The sequence below is a fragment of the Rhinolophus sinicus genome, linkage group LG11 (assembly GCF_036562045.2).
Source record: "Rhinolophus sinicus isolate RSC01 linkage group LG11, ASM3656204v1, whole genome shotgun sequence".
Taxonomy (NCBI): Eukaryota; Metazoa; Chordata; class Mammalia; order Chiroptera; family Rhinolophidae; genus Rhinolophus; species Rhinolophus sinicus.
This window is the reverse complement of record NC_133760.1, coordinates 46,643,328-46,654,146: the sequence shown is the minus strand read 5'-3', so window position 1 is coordinate 46,654,146 and position 10,819 is coordinate 46,643,328. Positions and strand designations below refer to the sequence as shown.

Sequence of the window (10,819 nt, the reverse complement as noted above, 5' to 3'; positions counted from 1 at the left end):
CAGAAGTGTGACCAAGACTGAGTAGAGGAGGGGTGGGAGACGTGGGCCGGAGGCTTTGGGGGCCATCGCTGCCCTGTGCCGCCATTTAGAGCTCAGCCTGGGGCTGGGAGGCACGGCCAGGATACCTTATGCTCATGAGAACCTCACCCGGGCCTTCAATCCTGGGAAACGAGAAACAGCCGGACAGTGGGTGTGCTGTTGGCACAAGGGCCCATCAGATTTTCTTTTCTTTTTCAAATGTCACCGTGAATTAGCAGCGCTCACTCCTGGACTACTGCGAATACGCCTTTACTGCCTCCATCATAGCAAACCTTGAGGTTGGAGAAAAGGCCTTTTATTTGTGAAACGCTGTGGGGGTTTATTACTGAGTCAGTGGAGAAAGCAACCAGGGTCTGTGAGCGGAAACAGTACAGAAATTGGAATGCCAGTAAAATAATTGCAAGGCAACATTTCGGGGTAGTTTAATTTCCTACTGCATTTTAATGACCAACACAGAAGATATAAAATGTCATTTATAGAGAAACTCCAACATTTTGTTTTCCTGCTTATTCTAATAGACCAAATGGAACATACAATATGATTTTATTTTTAAGTTTTCTCACCAAACACTGTAACCGATTTTTCACGGTGCAGGTCTGTGTAGTTACTGCTTGTCACTCACTCAAAATAGATGTGCAGAGCAGTTAAATGGGAAGAAAATGCTGCAAGAAACCTTTAGAAACTCCATCCGTAGGCATTTGCCCATTCTGTTTACTTCGACCAGTTTTTAACTTGCAGTTACAATGTTTGTATTTTCAGGCACTGAGGTAGTATTGATAAGGACGCACAGGGACCCTTGGGGTTTTAGGAGGTGAGGGACAGGTCTGTAACCCCCTGGCTTCCTCCCCACCCCAGAACCAGCCCCCAGCCCACCGAGAGAGGTCGGGAGGTATGACCGGGCGAGGCAGGGAAGCGATCTCTGCTTCAGCTCAGCCTGCGTGTCAGGGATGGACGGGAAAGGGGACCAGGGCTGCCTGCTGGGAGGATAGCCCTCCTCCTCCAGGCTCATCCAGCTCCTCTCACTCCTCTTCCTCCTCTGAAGTCGGCTGATGTGGCCCCCACAGGGCCCTTTATAATTGGACTTGGGTTTCTGCTGCTAGTAACATCGCAAACACAGAATCTGGCCTCTCAGCAAGGACTTCAGGCTTGTCAAACTCGACCACCTGGAAATCAGAAAAGAAGAGCTGAAATTGTCAGAAAGTATCTACTTCCCATCCCCACAGAGCCCAAACCATTGAGCCTCTGGAGAGGTGACGCCCACAACTTCCTGCACCTTCCCGTTTTCCATGACCAAGACCAGGTCGCAGTTGAGGACCGTGCTGAGGCGGTGGGCGATGGTCAGCACTGTGCAGCCTTTGAGGGCATCTTGTATGGTCCTCTGAACAAGGGTGTCCGTCTTGGAGTCCATGGAGGCAGTGGCTTCGTCAAGGAGAATGATCTGTTGAGGAAGGAATGTTGTAAAAAGTCATACTAAGCCAAAGCTGTACCTAGAGGGAAATTTATAGTCTTAGCTCTACTTATCAAAAAAAAAGGGGGGGGGAGCTGAAAAGTAATGAGCTAAGTATCCATCATCTCAAAAGGTTAGAAAAACAATGGCAAAATAAGTCACGTCACACCACCTTCATCTTCCTCAGAGGGACTGGCTGGAGGAACAAGATTATATATTCTTTACTCCTCTTTTTAAGTGGCTTACTCTAATCCTACAAAGTGGTAGGAAGAAGCACCCGGGGTTATCTACCATGCTGACGTGAGTCAGCATGAGGCATAATATAATAGCAGCACTTGTATGAGTTTCCTTTTGCTGCTGTAACAAATTACCACAAATTTACAGACTTAAAACCCCAGTTTATTATCTTACAGTTCTGGAGACCAGAAGTCCCAGAGTCGAGGTATTGTCAGGGCAGCACTCCTTTTGCAGGTACGAGGAACGAAACAGTTTCCTTGCCTGGTTCATCTTCTAGAGGCTGCCTGCATTCCTTGGCTCTGGGCCCTTTCCTACATCACTCTAACCTGTACTTCCATCCTCACATGTCCTTCTGTCTTTCTGACTCTCCTGCCTTTTATAAAGACCTGTGTGGTTACATTGGGCCCACCCAGGTAATCCAGGATAATCTCCCCAGCTCAAAACCCTTGAATGAATCACACCTGCAAAGCCCCCTTTTCCTGTAAGGTAACACATTCACAGGTTCTGGGTATCAGGATGTGGACAGTTGGGGGTGGGAAGTTATTCTACCACAGTGCTGGTTTGCCAGTCGGAGGGCGCAAGCTGAGCTCTGACTCCGCCTGACTTCGGTTAAACTCCCCCGAGGCTCCGTTTCCTTGTCTGTAAAAGTGAGTTATACCTTATTCTGAGCATGAAATGCAGCAATAACACCAAACTGCTTAGCAGTGTGTGGTGAGGGCCCCAGCCAGCACTGAAGGCGGCTGACTCCCTTTCCTGCCATTAGCACGTCTGGAGAACACACACAGCATGGGATTTCTAAAGCAACGGCAGTCCCGTCCTTGAAATCAGTAAGTAAGGATGGCTAGGTCAGTACGAAAAGTGAGCATCAGTTTTACCAGTCTGATATCCCAGCACCCTGAAGTCCTTCTTTCGTGTCCTGGGTACTGTTGCTCAGGGACACGGGACAAGCTGAGAGGCTGATTTCTCAAACGCAAACCACTCAGGAGGACAGAGAATACCTAAGCAAGACCTCCGGGGACAGGCCTGGGGGAGGCAGCTGCTGTGGCTGTAAATGGCTGTGATTATTCAATTTTTACCTCTCACAACTTTGTCTCAAGAAAAGAGGGATTGGTTTTTAAATGGCTCAGTTGCTCTCTCTTTGCTGAAAGACAAACACGTGGCTCTAGCTCCTGGATTGAGTGGCTCTGTGGGAACTCTCCCCAACTTGACCGATCCATTTCCCATGCGGTTTCCTTACTTTTGGATTGCGGAGAAGAGCTCGGGCCGTACAAAGCAGCTGGCGTTCCCCTACTGAGAAGTTGTCTCCATTTTCTGTGACTTCTGCCTGTAATTTTTCCGGGAGTTTCATTATCTATAAAACACAGAAAATGCCACATTTATGCTGACGATCCATATAGTTGTCCTGCGTCATCTCTATTGATTCCTCTTTCTCTTGCATTCATCAGCGGCCTTTATTTTACTGAGGAAAAGAAAGTGCAAAACAACAATCATTTCAACATTGCAAACAGGCACCAGGGAACAAGCAGGGAGTGGGCGGACATTAATAATTTAAAATCACAGTGTGATTCACAGAACCCCGTAGACAGCTCGCCAGAGGAGTGCAAATGATGCACTGACTGCTCCAGAGAAATACAAACAAGTGTAAACGGCTCCCAGGGTGCCTGTTTTCATGGAAAAAACAGAGGTGGGATGGGAGAGTTTTCTGGTCATCAAGGTAAGGTAAGACAGGGTCTGAAATAGCCAGCAGGACAAGTCAAAGTGGTTTTGGGACATGTTCCCCTTGGTACCCAGTCGTGGGGGGGGGGACGGGAATCCCCTGTGGGCCACATTCCCCGCTGACCCAGCCACAGCTCTTATAGGACGGGTCCCCATGTCTCAGGTCCACTCGCTTGGTCCGCTCAAACCAGGTACCCTATTGCCCTGAAAATAAGACCGGGTCTTATATTAAGGTTTGCTCCAAAAGACTCATTAGGGCTTATGTTCAAGGGATGTCATCCTGAAAAATCATGCTAGGGCTTATTTTCCAGTTAGGTCTTTTTAGGGAAACACGGTACTTGCCATTCTGGAGCATGCCATGCCCCTCACCTTCTGGTGCCTTCTCGCTTCCGAAAGGCGAATGAGGCTATTGGCAGAGCAGCAGGCCACTCCATCTGCTCTAGAGTCAGATGGACATGGGTTCAAGTCTCCGTTCTGCCACTCACTAGCCTGCACGTGGTACTTCCTGAGTCTCCCTTTCTGCATCTCTAAAGATGGAGGTGAGAGTACCTGCCTCACGGGGGGTGTAGTCAGGACCAAAGGTGATAATGCATGTGGAAGTGTTGGCTGAATCACTGCACAGGCCTAGTAAATATCACCTATTGCTGTTTTTAATCATAAAGAAAAAACAAGGATCGTGGTGCCAGCAGATAAGCCTGGGTCGGGTATCTGGGGCACGGGTGCTGACTCATCCTGACAGCCCCCGAGACCTACTGTGTGTCTCATGAACGTCCTCTCCAGAACCTGCCAGAGCATCTCATCCGCGTGACTCCCAAAGGGATCCAGGTTGTACCTGCAAGGAAGGAAGGGAGAGGGAGCCGGATTCCTGAGGGCGAGGTTTTCTGCAGCATGCAGGGGAAGGCAGGAGGTGCTGTGTGGTGACCCAGTGGCTTCAGAGCAGTGCTTACACCAGGACGATGGACGGTCATCAAATACCAACCTCAGGCCAAGAAACCCAGGACCCACAGCTCCGTGACGGCACGGAGACCACCAAGGTGGGCAGGGCTGTGTAAGGTCCACTGGGCGCTCAGGAAGACACACTTAGTCCTCTCATTGGCCATGAGCAGCAGAGAGGATTTGACCTTCTGCCAACTCTTGGCAGACAGAAAGGGAGAGCGATTCCCCTCAGAATCGCCTTCAGAAGCAGCAGCTACATCTGCAGTTGCCAGCACCTCGCAGAGGGTGAGCGGCTGTGCGGGGTGTGAGTGGCGTTTCAAGACAAGGAGCGTATTCTGTGTTTCGTACTCGCTAAACATGGCCCTGCTTCATCTGCCGCTCAGTGGGAGAGGTGTGCGTCTCAGTAGAGGGTGAGCCACTGCACTGGATTCCGTGAGAAACAGGCTTTCTCCTGGTGCCTTGGCATCAGATCTCAAGCATCCTAGAAGCCTCAACCCTCTTGTACTTGAATGGCTTCTGTTCACCCCTTCTTGGGAATGAACTGACGCACTTCCCGATGGACGGCTGCATTTAATGCGCAAAGCAGGGTGGCATCTGTTGAACCGGATCGGATGCCGACCGAGATCCAGGCAAACACCAGGCTAGCTGCCCACCCTACGTAGGAGCACCTTGCTCACTGTCATGTAGTTTATGAAGTATAAGTAACGTTCAGGGGCCTAGTCCTCGGCGTCTCCCAAGCCCCACTCAGGAACGGGACCAGCACCCCTGCCTGCCGCCTCCCTCCCTCCCTCAGATGGAAAAGCCCAGGCCGGCCACACTGTTGGCGCTTCAGAGTTCCTGCTTGGTCTCATTTTATGATCCCAAAATAGGGGTGCACAACGATCCAAAACAGCTACCTTACTGTACCTACAAACAGGACAGGGTCCTGGGGGATCACAGTCAGCTTGGCTCTGAGGTCCTCCAAACCGATGGTGCAGATATCCACGCCGTCGATGAAGATGGCGCCGCCGGCTGGCTCCACCAGGCGGAACAAGGCCATTCCTAAGGACGACTTCCCTGGGGACAAGGAAGCAAGGTCAGCAACTCAAACATCAGTTGGCACTTCCGTCACATCCAAGTACCCAATCGAGGGCATTTTTAATGTATTGAAAAGGCTCTGTGAGGACGACCAATGGCACAGGCAGAAATCACTCACTGTGCAGGGCGGTCGGTTGCCCTGACACGTCTGTCAACCTGCTAGTGTCTGCAGTGATGGTTCACACACGACTCATCCTCTGGGTCTCATTTCACCAGAATGATTCTTATTTATTAATTCAAAAACTGATGTATGTTTACTTCCAACTCCACATGAAACCCTAATTTACAGTGACGAGATCGAGGGAAAAACACAGGCAGTTCAACACACACACACACACACACACACACACACCCTGCCCTCCGGTGGCTTCACCAGCACACTCATTGGAAATGCCAAGAGAACGGCCTGAAAGAAACACAGCCAGAGCTTGTCCTCACCAGAACCTGTTCTTCCAACAATCCCAACCGTCTGTCCACTTTGGATGTTCAAGTTCAGCCCGTCGAGAACGAGGCGAGTGTTTTCTCTGTATCTCATCTGATAGTCTCTGAATGTTATCTCCCCACGGCTGGGCCAGTCACGGGGACAGGTCCCCACTTGGAGGCAAGGAGCGCATTCAGGAATACAGGTCTCAAAGCAGAAAAACAATGACGGGTTAACATCCATTCCCTTTTTCATTCATTCATTTATTCACACAATTCTAGGCACGGGTGTTCAAGGTTGTGAACTACTAGACCAATAGGAACCCTGCACGCATGAAACTCACGTTCCAGTGTGAAAGTCAGATAATGAACAAGAAAAGAATTCAGAAATGGAGACAGTAAAACAGTGTTGTGATGGAACATAGAACGTGTGTGGTAGATGGAGCAGGAGGCATAAAAGTAACTTCAAGGTTTGGGAAGGCGTCTATGAGGATGAATGCTGGGCAGATGCCTGCTGCAAGGAGATTTGAGTCCAGAGCCTTCCAGCCAGGGTGATGGCTAATGCAAAGGCCCTGAGGCCAGAACAAGCTTGGGCACTTTGAGGAATAGAAAGAAAAGTCATGCAGCTGGAGCTTAGTGAGTAGAGACGGACAACTAACAGGGACAGCTCGTACTGAGCCTTGTGGGCCTGGGCAAGTGCCAGCAGTGTGACCCTGAAGCTGGATACCAGATCCAGACCAAGCCTTGAGATTTGCAGAATTCAACCCGATACAGTTTTTGTATCTGCAAGGGTCATCATAGTGTCAGAAGTAGGAAGATGACAGGAATGCGGGATGTCAAGCCCAGAGGTCTTTAGAGTTTCAAGGAAAAGACATTTAGTTTCTAAAGAGCCCAAGAAATGCTAAGTCTAATTAAGGGGTAGAGCAACTTGGCTGCATTACAAGACAGCCCCTCCTCTCGAGTTAAGAAGTCCCTGTTAGTGACAAGAAGTGGGGCTCCCCTGTGCCTGCCCCATGAGGGTGGCACCAGCCAGAATATCTGGTCAATAGGCAACCACAGTTAGCTGAGAAAATAATTGTACTTCTAGACAGTGAGTATTTTTAACCTCTAAAAGGTTTAGAAGTAATAATAAAAATATTTCAGAGAAGCAAAATGATGACAGTAATATTTTTAAGGAATCTGCATGTTTGATGTTTTATGGATTCATAATATTAATAACATTTGGGCTTGTGATTCTAATTTAAAATCATAATTGAATAGTTCATTTAAACATGATTCTGAGCTAAAAGCTTACTGTTTATATACAGCATTGGGATTGCTATGCAAACTTAAAGCCCACTCTATTTAGTTTATTAGATTTATGTAACCTCAGGAGGGTTTGTTTGTTAAATCAGATAATCGGGGTACTTAAAAAGGAAATGGAATGTATTGTTTTAAAATCCAGTTTAAAATGTTTTCAAAGTGTTTAAGTTTGTAAATAGGGCCAAATGTTATTCAAAGGTCTTTAAAAGTGATTACTTGAAGTGGATAGACTTCAAAGAATAGCAGGATTTGTAAGTTGATCATAAAAGCTTTTAAAGAAGGATTAGACTAGTTTTTTTTTTTTTTTTTCATTTTACAGTTTTATTCAATCAAATGTTAATTTTAGAAACTGCAGTAAGCCGCCGAATTCTCTTTTCTGTGTACAGAATCTGCCTTAGGGAAATTGTTTTTAGAAAGAAGAACCTCTCCCTCCACATCAAGGTTTCATTGTAAATATGAGTTTTAAGAAGAGGGCTTGTGGCCTGAGTTCACTTTTTAAAAACATCCCTTTCACTTGTAAAAACATCAGATGCTCGCAGGAATGCTGCCAGAGTTGGCGCGCCCCTCTCCTCACACGCGCTAGTTTCTTACCGAAATGTACTCCCGGAGTAGCTCCACCGAGGTGAACTTGGCCTGGGTCTCGGCTCCAGTCCGCGTGCACACTTGGAGCAGTCCGCTCAGCTACGGCCGAGGAACAAGCCACCGTCAGAGCCCTTGGGAGGCCCCATGGCGGCCTCAGGACCACACAAAGCGCAGGCAGGCCTGGGTTCCCAGCCCAGGGCCCGTAAGTGGAGCTACTCCTTCAAACGCTCCCTTTGTATTTGAAAACAAATGGTAATTCCATTTATCCCTGGCGCTCCAGATGGTGAGAATCAGCCCACCACTGCCCGGGCTTGGCTCCTGGGTGGAGCTGGGATCCTCCCGGCCACAGAACTGCTGGGTGTGGGCCCCTCGCTGCCCCCTGGTGCGGTCCTGCTCTTGCCGCCCTCCCTGCTTGACCCCCCCACAGCCAAGAAGCATCTGAAATCCATCACCACAAACCATCAGAGGGGGAAGAAAACCAAGTCTGTCTGCTTGCTTCCAACACGAGGACATCCAGGCCCAGACTGGGGGATGTGGCTTGATAAGGTCATCCACCATAGGCCAGGGTCCCCAGAAGCCAACCCTGGGAGCCGAGTGCACACAGTGTATTAGGGCAGGTTGAATGGTGGTCCCCCCAAAAGGTGTCCACATCGAAACCCCTGTGATTGCTACCTCATTTGGAAAATGGATCTTTGCAGGTGTAGCTAAGGGGCTTGAGACCACCGTGGATTACCCGGGTGGGTCCTAAATCTAATGACAAGTGTCCTTATAAGAGACCCAGGAGGAGAAGACACAGAGAAGAGAAGGAAATGAAAGAGGAGGCAGAGATGGGAGCTAAGCACCTACAGGCCAAGGAACGCCAATAGCCACCAGAAGCCGGCGGGAAAAGGAACGGATTCTCCCCGAGAGCCTTCCGAGGGAAGACACCTTGATTCTGGACGTCTGGCCTCCAGAACTGGGAGAGAACAATTTCTCTGGTTTTAAGCCACTAGCCGGTGATTTGTCACCGCAGCCCTGGGAAACTGCAGGAGGTGGCCACCAAAAGTACGAGTAGGGGCTGGGTGAAGTGAGGCACAGAAGAGGTGAGACACGAGGGGTGTGGGCCTCCTGCTGGGGGCGCAGGGAGATGGCACGGAAGCCACCTGAGCTGCCCCAGGAGGCTGGGCCACACCCCCACTAACTGCAGCCCGCGGGGCCGAGGACCCTCACACCTGACGCCTGCCCTGGGCTTGGACTCAGCACCTTCCCACAGCAGTAAGAGGCCTCCCACACCAGCTGGCTGCTGGGCTAGAGGCAGGATCAGCCACGTGTCCTTTCACCAGGGGAGCAGGGACTGGGCCAGGGGCGCACGTGATAGACAGGATCCCTGCGCTCGCAGGGCTTGTGTTCCAGTGGGTGGCAGCTCCAAGGAAGGATAAGAATGCCGGTGAGACAGGCTCTGGGAGAGACTGGCTGGGGCCGGGAGTTACCTTAGAGAGGGTGGTCAAGGAGGCCGTTACGATAAGAAGCCCGCCAGGCAAACAGGGTGAGAAAGCTCTGGGCAGCAGCATGTGGCCTTAACGGGAAGGAGGCAGTGTGGGGAGCAGTGTGCGTCCACACCCCTGGAGAGCTCCCCGCAGCAGGCCTCCTGCTTAAAGCACGCCACTGGCTTCCCATTCTCTTAGAGCGATGGCGCTCACCTGGGTGATTATGCCCCTCAGGGGACCTCTGGCAACGTCTAGAGACGTTTGTTCTTGGTTGTCCTGAACTTGGAGGAGGGAGGGTCTATTGGCATCTCCTAGTTAGAGATCAGGAAGGCAGCTGACATCTTACAGCGCATGGCACACACAGCCCCTCACAGAAAAGGTTCCCTGGCCCACACGTCCGCGGGCTGCAGCTGAGACCCTTCTTAGAACAGAGGCCACTCTGCCTGTGGCTGCCCAGAAGCCTGCATAGCTCCCCCTGCCAGACCCTCAGGCCTTGTCTACCAGTCTGCTCAGGCCACGTGCACTTCTGACTTCCCCAATTGCTCTGAGCTCCTGCCAGCCCCCGAGCCTTTCCCTGGCCCCTTGGCCTAAAACACCCTTCCTTCCTTCTGTTTTCCTGGCTGGTTCTTCACCATTCGACTCTCAGCTTGGAAGTCACTTCCGGCAGTGGTGTCCTATGACTATCAGATCTAATGTGACCGCCCACTGCAGCCACACTACCCCACTTTGTTATCCCCGTAACACAAAACATTTCTGAAGTCGTCTGTCTCACTCAGCTCCTTACTTATCCCAGCCCCACTGCTGTGCCTTTGTACCCACCTAGAATATAAGCGCCACGATGGCAGGGACCTGTCCAGCTTGCTCACTGCTGAAACCGCAGCAGCTGGCATGGTTCCTGGCTCACGGTAGATGCTCGATGTATATCTGGTGAATGAATGAATGAACCCTGACCTTGAGAAGGGCATGTACATGTTTTGTCAAGTTTGAGGGTATCAGCTCCTCAGAACCCTCGGCAGCCCTCCATGGGTTTTGAATTGGCCCCAACTGCTTATTCTTCTCCGTGACGTTACGTGACATTCCTTTGCATTCACTTTCTGCTCTGTGGGATTTCATGCCAATTTCTCATCCATCTAGGGAGTCTTCTCCGTGCTCAGAGGCTGCTCTGTCATTTGGATTCTGTGTTCTCCAAAGGGGGCTGATGCTCAAGAAAGCCACACCGGCAGCTGGACAGGAAACGTCCCCCTGCATCTCACTGTGTGCACATTTGTCCCCAGCCTTGCAGGCATGTTTGAAAACAATCTCATGGGAAGCTGATGGTCTCCCCCAAAAGCATGACCTCAGTTGAGGAAAGCTGTTTCACTTGGACTAAAGTAAGGGAATTATGCAGCATCGTCTGTGCTGTGTCGTACTTTTCTAGGCAACAACAAATGAAAACATCCATCGACGAGGCAAATTCATATCTCCCACTTAAGACAGAGTCCTGAGAAGATATTTTTGTTCCTCCTTCCCAAAATACCATTAAAATGATAACAGATTTTTCAGAAAAAAAGGGCCTTTAACAGCAAGGGGATCGGGGGAAGATATCCTTGTAGGAGAG

General features: G+C 50.2%; 1 protein-coding gene across 1 annotated transcript in view; it reads right to left on the bottom strand.

The window, feature by feature from the left end:
• Positions 1–436: 436 nt before the first annotated feature.
• The window catches only part of ABCC12 (ATP binding cassette subfamily C member 12), a 52,203-nt gene continuing 41,820 nt past the window's right edge, over positions 437–10,819 (bottom strand). Inside the window, 7 exon segments of the mRNA XM_074314948.1 lie at positions 437–1,202; positions 1,313–1,477; positions 2,961–3,074; positions 4,193–4,271; positions 5,272–5,431; positions 5,891–6,080; positions 7,766–7,855. Of these exon segments, the coding sequence (XP_074171049.1) occupies positions 1,110–1,202; positions 1,313–1,477; positions 2,961–3,074; positions 4,193–4,271; positions 5,272–5,431; positions 5,891–6,080; positions 7,766–7,855 (891 nt within the window). The 3' untranslated portion in view covers positions 437–1,109.